Source organism: Cottoperca gobio, chromosome 21 (assembly GCF_900634415.1).
Source record: "Cottoperca gobio chromosome 21, fCotGob3.1, whole genome shotgun sequence".
NCBI classification, from domain to species: Eukaryota; Metazoa; Chordata; class Actinopteri; order Perciformes; family Bovichtidae; genus Cottoperca; species Cottoperca gobio.
The window spans coordinates 7,057,709-7,071,314 of NC_041375.1; the positions used below are offsets into that span (position 1 = coordinate 7,057,709).

Genomic DNA, 13,606 nt, shown 5'->3' on the forward strand with positions numbered 1-13,606 from the left:
TTATCCACCCTGTGCTGTCTCCCATCATCCATGCCTCGTACATCTGTGGCGTGTGTTCCACCCCGCCATCCATCATCAGCTTCTGATGTCATCACGCTGTGTGTCAAACATTCTGTCTCTCAAGCCCTGGCCACTGGAGCAGCAGCTCCACACGGCGTCACAGTGACAGAGTTTAACTGGCTACTACATCTGGAATAAACCCTTTTAGAGCTGCAGCTATTTGTTGATTAATAATTGAATATTAGAAAACTATTTTGAGAATCGATTAATCGTTTAAAGTAATTTTTAATGTAAAAATGTCAGAAAATGCTGTTTTCAGCCTCTCAAATATGGAGATTTCCTGCTTTATTCTGTTTTATATCATAATGAATTGAATATCGTTGGGTTTTTAGCTGACCGAACAAGAAATCACCTTGGACTTGAAATGAACGGGGATGGACATTTTTCACTATTTTCTGACATTTTCTTTCGATTAATCTAGAAAGTAATGTGAAAGTTATTTGATAATGAAAATAATAGTTGTTTGCAGCCCTTTAGCTCATGTTCCTTTACCTTCAAAATGTGTCAACAACTATAAGCTGCAGTGTCAAAATAGAAAAGTGTTCCCCCGGCTTAATGTTTTCTGCTGCAACGTTCTCCATATATCACTCCAGAGTTATGTTTTTATTGTTTATTAAAAATAATGAGGGATGATTAAACCTTTTTAGTTCATAGTGTTAGCTAACACAGCTGCCAAAGCCTTTACAAATCAGACCTTTGGTTAGAAACTAGATGTCCAGAGGACACGCATCCTTGTTAGGCCTTAACATTTTTTTTATCTTTCTTTATAAGAATCAGCAGCTTCAAAATGTGAATTAAGAAAAAAGAAACTAGCTCTTCTTGTCTTCATCTACAGGCGTTGTCGTTTACTAGATTTATTTAGGGTGCCTCTTTGAGTTCCTAAAAGGTGATTCGTCCCGTCGGACCACCCTGCAGTGGACATTTAATTACAGTAGGATTTTAAATTGTCACAGTAATGCAGATTTTCTTTTTATGTACTGTAAATACATGGAGTCTTATAGCATCAGTAGTAAAAAAAAAAAAAAAAGAAGCTATTTTTTGTTGCTGCTAAATAACAGTTTTGAAGGTTCTTCTGTCAAGGAATCAATTCCCTTCCTGACGATCTGAGACCGCCCAAGCAGAAGACACAGGAACAGTTTACTGTGTGGCAGCATTCCCTGCACTTGTAATGGATCAATCCATAGGACAAAGATTATTATTATTATTATTATTATTATTTTATAGTTTGTACAAGCATTCCTTACATATGTTTCTGAGGGTGTACATTAAAGTCACTCTGCTGACTGTGCCAAAACTGGCCCAAGTGGATGTTCAGTGGCTGGTGCTTGACACCCCTCTCCCCCTACATTCCATCAGCTGTCCTGCGGCTCACATGCTAAGCTAGCAAGCCTAGCTCCAGCAGCTGGAGCACACAGACTGTGTGTGGCTTCATTTATCCTGTCACTGTGTGACATCCATCATCTTATGTCTCAACTGGCTGTAAATCATCGTTGGTCACATCGAACCCGCATCACGCATGCAGCATGAGTGAAACGGTACAGACATGGTCTTGAGTGTAAATTTGTTTTCATTCTTTGTACTGCAAAGTTAAACTATTGACAACTTTTGTTACTATTTAAATGAACTGTGGCTCATGAGGACATCTTTGTGGCATAGTGTAACCGGTGTTATGAGGAGGTGTGAGAGCAGGTGTGAGAGCACAAAACTTATCTGCTTCACTTCTATCTTTTTTTACAGGCATTGTATTATTTCATCTCGTGTTCACCAGGACCTGAATGTATTTGCATCTGTTCTTACACCCTCAGTCACACCTTCTGTCTTAAAAATAGTTCACTTTAAATGTATTCATTTGTTTACTACAACATTGGGTTTTTTTTCAAAGATTATGGGTACTTTGTTTGAAATATTATTTCTCTTTCGAGTTCCTGTATGTCTCTAATAAATAAAATATAAACGGTACTGTCAAATGTTTATAATAGTCCATAAGACTTGAGACACTATGCCCCAAAGAACAAGTCTCTTCACTGCTTATCGGGTAAAGAATTGTCTGTAAAATGAAGGTCCATGATTTGTTCTCATTTTTGCTTTGTTGTATGTTTGTTTAGTAATCTGCATACAAAATGCAAAGTGTGACATCCTTGCTGTTCGCCTTGTCTGTGCATTCTCCCTGTTACGAAGGAACAATAAACTCTGAAAAGATCTCTGATGGTTCTGCCGTATGTTACAGAGATGACTTGTGCAAAACTACGACAGCGTTGCACATCTATTAGTAACCGCTGTAGCTCCTCTTTCCATTCGCCTCCTGTTCTAGTTAGCATCCTAGATCAGCAGGTTTAGCAAAGCTGATTCTTTAATAAACATGGAGGCTCAGTGAACATACATTTAGAAACAAAATAAACGTGTAAGGTGCTGCTGAGTTTCTGTAGCACCACGGCTGCCATCACGCTCTAACTCGTCTGAAACAAGGACATGGTGAAAGCTGTTATTGGTAATGTGTCTGCATTACTGTTGTGTCTTCAAACACCAACGCTCACATGCTAAGTGCTGACTACGGTATACTTCAAGGTTCTCTACAACCGACTAAATCATCACAATACTTTAATACTTAAAGTCCCCAGACACAGGGCTCCTACATCTCAAAGCAAGTTAGATTCCAGACTTTCTGAATGCCACTTACAATGAAATGTAAGACCAGCTTTACAATAACCAACATTAAAGTAGAAAAACGACATGAGTTAAGGACATTTTTGCCCAATCGTATGTGTAACATAAAACATGACAAGTTGCCAGTTTTCATAGAATTTGCACTTCACCGTGTCGTCGCTAGCTAGCAGACGATGTTGTTGGTTCGGCCGTTAAGGCGAGAGGCATTCGGTAGATTATTTTTAAAATTAATTAAATCATTTTTACATTTTAAATTGCAACGTCAGAATTTTTTTTTAATTAAATCCTACTTCCATTTTTAAGACTTTTGAAAGATTCATTTAAGACACTTTAATGCCAATTAAGGCCTAATTTTTAGATTAATGAATTTAATGCCTTTTAAGACTTTTTGAGGATCCGCCGGAGCCCAGCTGTGATTAATATGTTGTTTAACATAAGTTTCCCACATAAAAAGTAAAAAAATAAACTGAAGAGGGGCTGGAAGCTCATGCTCTCTCTCATTGAGAAACACCATACATATTTACAGATGAGTGTTGTGCTTAAAATCAGGGACTAGAAGATCACAATAGTAAGTGTCGTTAGCATCTTGTATTTGCTTATGATGTTTGTTAGCTTGTAACTGGAAGTAGCTGACAAAGCATTAGTGGATGTCAAAATTTTTCTTCGATGAGGAAGGACGCTCCAGGGTTAGGGTTACATCCAAAAACGGCACACAAAAACATGTTTGCTGTCAAAACGTTCACAATTCTAATGAATTCTAATGTGAACTCCCGCTCTCTGTGCTGACAAATCTCCGTTGGAGGTTTCAGGTTTCTTTGCCGGCACTTGTGTATTAAACAGCTTGCTATCATTGCTATTGTTTTAAAACAGAACTCTAGTCCAAACCATTGACATGGTCACCCAAATATTATTACCTGTCACTGTTATACTGATTTAGACTTGTACGTCCTGCATAAAAGAGAGACTGTGTTTTCTTTTCACTCTTTTTTAATGACCTGTCAGTGCATGTGTGTGTGAGACAAACGGAGACTAGGAGCTGAGCTGGCAGAGCAGTGCTACGCCTCGTCTGATCCAGTGTTCAGCGGGCACGTCGGAGTTGAGCGTCATGGCGATGACATAGTTGGTGGAGTGGCCGGTGGTGGACAGGGTGCCGCGCCGCTCGCTGGTCTTGTAGACGGGCACCACGTAGCACATCCTCTGGGGGATGTCCTGTCGTTTGAGAGGCTTCAACCACATCTGACGCAGAGGGAGGAACGAGGAGACAGACGGGGGTCAAATGATGGGGATTTTAAAATGTAAGATGCAGCTGCCACATTTGCCTACTCTACCTCAATTTGCTACTTTAGCAAACAGTCACTGTCATTTAAGAGATGTTTTACATTCAAAAGTTTTGACTAGTGGAATAATTGAACTGACAAATTAAATGTTCTATGTCTCTGCTGACGGACAACAAATGTAACTCTTCATTCTACGATAGACGCATGATGATGGGAGTGTTTGTTGTCAAAGAAAGAAAAAAGATCAAAGTTCAAAGGTCAGGACATGAAATAGAGTAGAAACTTATCTGAATCTGCATTTCTTATCCAAACATTATCTTACAAATTGAAACTTTGGAGACCAAAACTTATAAAACAATAGCATTAACAAGGAAGAGTCCCCCTTGGGCTATTAAGAAGTCTTGGTTATGCAAAAAGGATAAACTGGGCCACTCAAAAAAACATCTTTAAAAACAAAACAAAAACCAAAACAGTTTGTTGAGTTGCAGCCAGAAAAGTACTCATCAAGTTCCATAACGGGTGCTTCTGTGAAGATTTGCATTTCAAAGCCAGCCTCTGTTATGATTTTCCACCCCACATAATAATAAACACATTTTTAATTAAGTTCCCCTCTTGTCAAAAACTGATTCTGTTAATAACTTGCCCTGAAATGTCTGAATATTAAGAAAGTTGGTCTTGTGCATGATTCATAATCCCTGAATGCATTGAGAAGAAGCGAGAACAGAGGGGGAAGGATAAAAGAGGGGAAACTTGATCAGCTCTCTGCCACTGGCACTCTGTTCCTTCACCCTGTCAGTCTGCTTTCACATCTCATATGAAGCTCTGTTAATAAATAAAAGGATGAGAGAGCAAAGGAGCTACAGTTGGCTTCCTGCAGGCACAATGTAAAAAAAAGAAGCATCATGTCCAGAGAACAAGGAGCTGTGAACGTCCTCCTGGGTGGAGCCGCTGCAACAGGATGGTGCTTGCTGTTCACTTTCTCCTCGGAGACTCACAATATTGAACATTTTTTAAACAGCCGGCTCGTAGGAGTTTACAAACTGAATAATGATGGAATCTGCCCCATTTTCATAATTTGATACGTGAACAGATATCATTTTTTCCCCCTCTCTTGTGATGCCCAGAGTGATTCACAGGAGCAGAATCAATAAAACTCCTCCCCTCAAACTTTATGTAAGAATGTTATGCAACAAGGATTTGTTTTTGTTCGACTGGTTGCCTGCACTGTCATGTGATCTCACATGAATGGCTTCATAGTTTCAGTTGCAGTTTGAACCCATGTTGTTGTTTCTTTATTGTCCCGTTTTGTTTTTTGTCGTTTGTCCTCGTCTTACTTTGTATAAGCTCCCCGTACTTACACATGTTCTGAAATCACTTCATTGAACAATAACAAAGTAATAAAAATAAAAAGCCTTAATAGTTTCCCATACTGAGGTGTTAAACCCTAAAAATATTAAAAACAAAAACCCACACATCTCAACTCTCTGAGTAATAAAAAAAAGTGCACTAATTCCAACTCTATAATAATCATACAAGAGATATTAAAGTATCAAACTGACAATCTTGTCATTTAAGAATACAGAAATACAATCTCAACGGGGGATTCTTAATCCTCAAAGGATAAACATGTACGAACTGTAGATGTCCAAATTAATTGATGCATTAATTGGTCATCTGTATCTCAAATATTTAAATAAATCAGTATGTTTCTGTATTTATTTTGGTTCCGAACCTTTGCAGCAATCTCAGATTTGTTCAGGGATTGAAATAACTCTGGTGTTGTTCCAACTGATGCCTCTACAGTTGCGTAGTGTTCCAGAAATAAAAGTCTCATTCACAACAGCCAATGTTCCATGACTCACAGTTATAGTACTTGTACAGTTGGATCAGCATGAAACTCTGCAGTTGAATTATTAGTGCAAAAGATTAACAACTGCTTTAGATAAAAGGTCGAAATCCAGACCATCCAGTTTTCAGCTTAAACAAATTCACTTTTAATGTCTGGGTCAGTTTTGGATGATTTCAGCAACTATGGTGCTGTGTTTTATTAACAACTGCAGTGAAAAGGTGTTTTGAATTCACTACAGCTGTGATTAACACTCTGACTGTGGACCGTCAACCGAATAGTCCGTCACTTTTCGACTCTATTTCAGGCAGTTGGAGATACAATCAACCAATCAACGCTTCTGCATAGCTTGCTAGGTACATCCATGTAATACTAAAATAGAAAATAGATAAATGGCCACAAAAATAGTAACAAACGTGGATGAGATCATTACTGGCTACGGATTGGTCATTGCACAACAACAAAATAAGAAAAGAAGTTGGCAAACATGCACACAATGTCAGGTTGAATGAATGAAGGTGAACAAAATGGCTAATTTAGTCCGTTTATCAGGCTTTGTGTGAGGATTCTTAAAATCAGTGTTCTAATCAATATCTGTGCTCCTCACTCACCACAGGCATGGGGTCGTGCAGCACTTTGGGGTAGGACTCAGCGAGAAGTTTTGTCTTCCTGTCCCAGCGGGCACCATCCAGAAACAGACCTCTAATATATACACCTGAGTGTCACACACACACACAAACACAGACATAATTGAGAAGGAACAAGAGAAGTTACTATGATATTAATGAGCAACTACGTTCTGCTAACTTTCCATAAGCTCTAGTTATGGAGGAACACTGTGACTTTGATGCTTGTTGGCTTTTCCAGCAACCGTAAAACTTTATGACAATAAATAAAGCATGTGAGCTCTCCTATTAATAGCAATTCTGAGATAACTGACTGTCGGCCTCATGTCTGTATCACACACCCAAATGCACAAACACACTCTCAGATTTGTAGCTTGGCAGTATAGGCTGTGTTGGTGTGACGGGGCCCCAGCTGGGGACTGATTAAGGGTGAGACTCTGATGTAGAATTTCACAGCAGAGCTTGAGGCACAGCGAGGGGCTGACGCAGGCCTGCATGCACGAGAGGCAGGGAGGCTTTGAGTCGACTTACTTTAGCACTTTACACTCTTTTATGTACAGTCAGTTTTTGTTTCTTCTCTTTCACCCACTGCTTATGCTCCTCTTTTCATCCCCATGTACCCTATTAATCTCTTCTCTTCTCCTTCCCTCTTCAAGTGCTCTCTATCTTCCAGGCGTGTTTTCTCTACCTTCATTAAACTAGGAGATGGTGTAGTAGAGACATTTTATTCTATCAAAAGCTATCCCAATATCCTGCTTTTTCTATTAAACTATCATCCTTCTTTCTCCATAAAAACACTGTATCTTCTCCACTATCCCCGGTTAGTATCATACCATCCTCTGGGGGCCGTTTGTATTGATGGTCATCCAAAACCTGAAAGTCGAAGCCGAGCAAGTCAATAGGGATGGTGTGTTTCCTGGCATAGTTCTGCTGGCTGCCTGTGAGGAAGGCCTGGGTGAAGAAGAATCCTGATACCCAGAATACAGCAGGTGTGCCCTTGTCATACCAGTCCTGAAAACACAGCAGAGAAGAGAAGATAAGTGAAGAGAAGAGAAGAGACGACGATAGAAGAGAAGAGATGAGAAGTGAAGACGATAGAAGTGAAGAGAAGTGAAGAGAAGAGAAGAGAAGAGAAGAGAAGAGAAGTGAAGAGAACAGAAGAGACGACGATAGAAGAGAAGAGACGAGAAGTGAAGACGATAGAAGTGAAGAGAAGTGAAGAGAAGAGAAGAGAAGAGAAGTGAAGAGAACAGAAGAGACGACGATAGAAGAGAAGAGACGAGAAGTGAAGACGATAGAAGTGAAGAGAAGTGAAGAGAAGAGAAGTGAAGAGAACAGAAGAGATGACGATAGAAGTGAAGAGAAGTGAAGTGAAGTGAAGAGAAGTGAAGAGAAGTGAAGACGATAGAAGAGAAGAGAAGTGATGACGATAGAAGTGAAGAGAAGAGAAGTGAAGATGATTGAAGTGAAGAGAAGTGAAGAGAGGTGAAGAGAAGACGGTAAGAAGTGAAGAGAAGTGAAGTGAAGAGAATAGAAGTGAAGTGAAGAGAAGTGAAGAGAATAGAAGTGAAGAGAAGTGAAGTGAAGTGAAGTGAAGAGAAGTGAAGAGAAGTGAAGACGATAGAAGAGAAGAGAAGTGATGACGATAGAAGTGAAGAGAAGAGAAGTGAAGATGATTGAAGTGAAGAGAAGTGAAGAGAGGTGAAGAGAAGACGGTAGAAGTGAAGAGAAGTGAAGTGAAGAGAATAGAAGTGAAGTGAAGAGAAGTGAAGAGAATAGAAGTGAAGTGAAGTGAAGAGAAGTGAAGAGAATAGAAGTGAAGTGAAGTGAAGAGAAGAGAAGAAAAGAGAGGAGAAGAGAAGTGAAGAGGGACATTTATAACAAAAACCTGGCTTTTGTAGATTGTTCAGATGGTTGAGTTTGGTTAAGTTTATGTCACCAAATTATTTTTTCAGTTTAGTATTTATACAGGTTAATCCATAAAAATGCACACATGTACTAAATACCATGTTCACCATGTTAGTTTAGCGTGTTAGCATGCTAACATTTGATAATTAGCACTAAACACAAAGTACAGATAAGAATGTGTTTAGTTTTGCAATGTGGTCAAACAGTATTAGACAAACAGCAAGGAAACAAAGGACAAACAGATTTATATTCATAGATGACGACAGTGAATTAGTTAATCACAATCTCTATTATGTCCAGGAGGACTTAATAATTAAATCCCATGACACAGCATGTGGATTTAAGTACCCACAAGCCCAAAACCATGCCAGCTGGAGGCCTTATTTTGTTCAAATGTTTAAGTTTGGAGTGAGTAATGTAACATTCATTATATTGATCACTAAAGCAAGGATGGACCTGTGTAACATACAGCGTTTATACTTCCAGCCTTTGTGTCCTGAACACACTTAGAGGAAACTGATGTTTTTCCTTCTTAACTAATCATTTCCCCTTTCCTATTTCATGTGATACTAGCCCTTCATCACTGAGGCCACATATGGGTTTAGAGACTTGTACTGAAGAGTCTATGAAGTAGTTCTAGAGTGTGTGGTAGCCCAACACCTTACTTTAGGATTGCATTTTTCTATCTATACAGAAGCTATTATAACCAGAATGAGAAATTAGCAAAAGCACTAGCCAAACTGGAGAGTATTTCTTTATTGCAAGAAGAGCAAAGAACGGCACTGAAGGCTTTTCTATATGGGAAATATGTTTTTGCTCTTCTCCCGACTTGCTTCGGGGAGAGTTTGATTTACCAACCGTCAGTGGTTGACAGATGTTCACATTTTAAAAGTTAATTTACGACGTGAATTGTAACATTACCCAAAACAAAGATGGGAATTTGTTTGTGCAGTCGAATACGTAACAGGTTTTGAATGTTTAAGCAGTGTTTCCATGTTGTTGTTTTTTCCGTGTTAGTGACATTGCGATATGTAGGCCCCAATCTGACCCTGCTGTAAGAGATTACAATTACAAAAGATTAAAATGTGTCCTTTTTACAGTGAAAGGACAAATGTAATCACATAAACACATTATTCTATCTTGTTTCTTTCTCCACATTTCTGTTTTAATTGCCACCTTTTTCAATTTACTTTGACTATCTCCAAATTCTCCTTTTGTTTTTCAGCATCTGATTTTGAACAATATGGTACGTTTCTGTACCTGTAAGAACTTGAGTCGCTCCAGAAAGTCATTGACGTAGCTTCCCAACGGTTTGAGGCTAGGGTAGGACTTCTTCATCCACATGCCCGGGATACGACCCGTCAAGATGCTGCTAACAACCTCCTCCAGCTCTGCAGACATCACCACCAGCCCCTACATGTCAACACACACATACAAAGACACACATTCAACTCACAAACACATGATTAACATCTGCAGTACTTGGAAATGTGAAGTTGTTCTTGCCCTTTTCTGTTCCAACACTGACTTGAATATTGAGAGAAATTCAAGCTTGTCACTTAAAAACCTCTCTGTGGAAATAGGTGACAGACAGCCACAAAATGGGAACTCTTATTTTCTCTGTAGGAGGCCTTTGATATAGTATGAATGATGTGCTCATTCCTCTTCCTGACTCTGTATGCTCTTTCCACTTCAATCCCATGAGACTGGTGCATCTCAGGAAGAGAGGAAATGTGAGTGGGGTGTTTATTAAATGGTATAAAAAGACACGTGTATGCTCAGGCATGTTCTTTTTAATTTATTGAATGTGGTGCAATTAGGAGTGCAGTGCTAAACATATTCATGCACATATGTTCAGATGACATTCTGTTTGGTCTTTAGTTCACAACACTATGAACTAAATGATTACAGTCTTCTCAGTCTAATGAGGCTTGGCATGTGCAAAATCTCCAAACCTCTAAGTCAGTGATTATCTATCTATTATATTTCAGTAGATACTCTCACATCTGTAAAGTGTTTCTCTTGGTGGCAATAAAAAGAAAGCACTGATTCAATTATGTTATGGCTTTAAGATATATATTTGGAAGTCTGCTAATTGTCTTATTGTCGAGAGTCTTGGGCTCATCCCGCGCAGCAGTTGCTGCCAACTACTTAGGCACTCTCCCTCTTGCATTTCTTTTGGATCCAATGACTGCATAACAACGCAAGTTTCAAACTATTGCTTCAGAAATGTGACATCATATAATACACATGCTCATATTTTTATCTCTAGGGATGGCAATGGCTGTCAGTCGGTTTGCCACTTTGGTCCAGCCTGAATGTCTCAACACCTATCGGATTGACTCCCACACATCTGGTTCAGACACTCATGGTGCAGAGAGGATAACTGTAGCGATCCTTACGTTCAGCCTCAGCTGCCTTTTTTTGTGTGGTAATATCAATTGTAAATATAGCTACTACGATTAGTCTATCAATAGATGTCTCAACAATACAAATAACTGGGAAATATGTTTGATAATTGATTAATCGTTAAAGTAATTTTTCATGAAAAAGGGCAAAAAATATAAGGGTTTCCTGCTTTTCTCTGTTTTATATCATATTAAATTTAATATCTTTGGCTTTTGGACTGACTAGACCAGGGGTGGGGAACCTCCAGCCTCCGGGCAGACCATTTGGTCCGGCCCTCGAGGTCATTCGTAAAACGCACGCAAAGAAAACCCACTAGAAAAAAACTAGACTGCAATATTTTTAAACGGGCGAATGACTGTTTTTCCTGGCCAAGGTCATGGTCCTTGAACACAACACGAGCGGAACGTGTCATCATGTGGTCACGTCATGTAAAAATATTAAACGAGACTGTCATTAACATTAGTGAACGCAGCGTGGCGAGTGTAAACAAGTGAAAGGTGGATGCGGAATGTCGCACAAACGATTATTTCTTTGTGGAAGTAAAAGGACAATGTGCCTAGTTTGTGTGGACGTATTTGCGGTGATGAAAAATAATCTCGAGCGTCATTACAGCACGAAACATGTCAAACTGCACGAGCTGAAAGGACGAGTGCGTTTGGATAAAGTTAACGCTCTTCGGCGGAGTTTGACCCAACAAGCAGCTCTGCAGAGCGTAACATACAAACATGGAAAGATAGACCACCACACCAAGAACAAATTATTCCACCACTGCCATTTACTCAGTTTATTTTCTATCAACCACTTGGTATTTATATTATTTTTTATTCTATTTGTGCAGTCTGTGGACTAAGCAAAAGGAAATGTTATGAATACATAATGACACTGCACGTTTCTAGCAGCGTGGGCTCAGTTTTTCTCAATGCTACAGAGGATTAGAGAACTTTCTATGAGAAGGTCAAGAGCACTAGTTAATGATTTAGGTGGCTACTTCATCCCTGTCCTTCTAACAGGGTCAACAACATTTCTATCATGTATCCATTTCAGTTGCCTTTACCGAGCGCACACTCAACAGCGCTTGTAAGATACGAAACAGAGTAACATTGTCAAGGTGAGGACTCAAATGCAAGACGAGGACATTAACAAAAAGAGGGCTTTATTCCAAAAAGCTTTACAAAATAACAAAAAAAGGTAAACAGTAAACTGAAAAGACAAACCAGGATGACACAGGGAGCACGAGGAGACACTTAGATGACAACACTGGAAAAAAGAGAGAGATAGATAGATAGAGATAGATAGAGATAGATATAGATATATATAGATATAGATATATATAGATATATATATATAGAGATATATATATATAGAGATATATATATATATAGAGATAGAGATAGATATATATATATAGAGATAGAGATAGAGATAGAGATAGAGATAGAGATAGAGATAGAGATAGAGATAGAAGATAGCTCTATCTCTCTCATCTATCTCTCTCTCATCTCTCTCTCTCGTCTATCTATATATATATATATATATATATATATATATATATATATATATATATATATATATATATATATATATATATAAATAAATAAAAATCAAGACTGACAGAACCCCCCCCCCCCCTCTCAAGGGATAGATCCCAGACATCCCAAAATTCCAAAAACAAGCAGGGTGGGAGGAGGGATGCCGGAGGAGGGTCTAAGGCCCGCAGGAGGCGGGGCAGGAGACCGCTCTGGAGGACGGCGAGGCGGACAGAGAGCCTGGGCTGGATGCGGCTGGAGCCACTCAGGAGGCCGGTGCGGAGGCCGGGCAGGATGCGGGCGGAGCCGCTCGGGAGACCAGGCTGGAGTCCGACGAAGTAGTCGCTCGGGAGGCCGGGCTGGAGTCCGACGGAGTAGTCGCTCGGGAGGCCGGGCTGGAGTCCGACGGAGTAGTCAATGGGAGAACAGGGGCTGGGGTCTCGAGGAACAGAGGGAGCACAGGGGCTGGGGTCTCGAGGAACAGAGGGAGCACAGGGCCTGGTGTCTCGAGGAACGGAGGGAGCACAGGGCCTGGTGTCTCGAGGAACGGAGGGAGCACAGGGCCTGGTGTCTCGAGGAACAGAGGGAGCACAGGGCCTGGTGTCTCATGGGACAACGGGAGCACAGGGGCTGGGGTCTCGGGGGACAACGGGAGCACAGGGGCCTCAAGGAACGGAGGGAGCACAGGGGCTGGGGTCTTGAGGAACGGAGGGAGCACAGGGGCTGGGGTCTCGAGGGGCCGCTGGGGAAAAGCTGGGGTCTTGAGGGGAAGCTGGGGAACAGCTGGGGTCTCGAGGGGCAGCTGGGGAACAGCTGGGGTCTGCAGCGGTCTGGCATCAACTGGAGCGGATGTCTGCAGAGATCCGGGAGCAGATGTCTGCAGAGATCCGGCAGCGGAAACAGGGGGCTGTCGCGGCCCAGCAGCAGAAACAGGGGGCTGTCGTGGCCCGGCAGCAGAAACAGGGGGCTGACGCGGCCCGGCAGCGGAAACAGGGGGCTGACGCGGCCCGGCAGCGGAAACAGGGGGCTGTCGCGGCCTGGCAGCGGAAACAGGGGGCTGACGCGGCCCGACAATAGAAACTGGAGGCTGTCGTGGCCCAAAAGCGGAAACAGGGGAATGCTGCGCGCCGGCAGCAGAAACAGGGGGCTGTCGCGGCCCAACAGCAGGAACAGGAGGCTGTCGCGGCCCGGTAGCAGGAACAGGAGGCTGTCGCTGTCATGGCTGGGCAGCAGGAACTGGAGGCTGTCGCGGCCCAACAGCGGAAACAGGAGGCTGTTGCAGCCCGGCAG

The 13,606-nt window shown here is 41.3% G+C and overlaps 1 protein-coding gene across 1 annotated transcript in view; it reads right to left on the bottom strand.

The window, feature by feature from the left end:
• Positions 1–3,724: 3,724 nt before the first annotated feature.
• Positions 3,725–13,606, bottom strand: part of dnah7 (dynein, axonemal, heavy chain 7) — an 82,138-nt gene continuing 72,256 nt past the window's right edge. The window contains 4 exon segments of the mRNA XM_029458692.1: positions 3,725–3,960; positions 6,459–6,562; positions 7,307–7,484; positions 9,642–9,794. Coding sequence (XP_029314552.1) covers positions 3,754–3,960; positions 6,459–6,562; positions 7,307–7,484; positions 9,642–9,794 — 642 coding nt within the window. The 3' untranslated portion in view covers positions 3,725–3,753.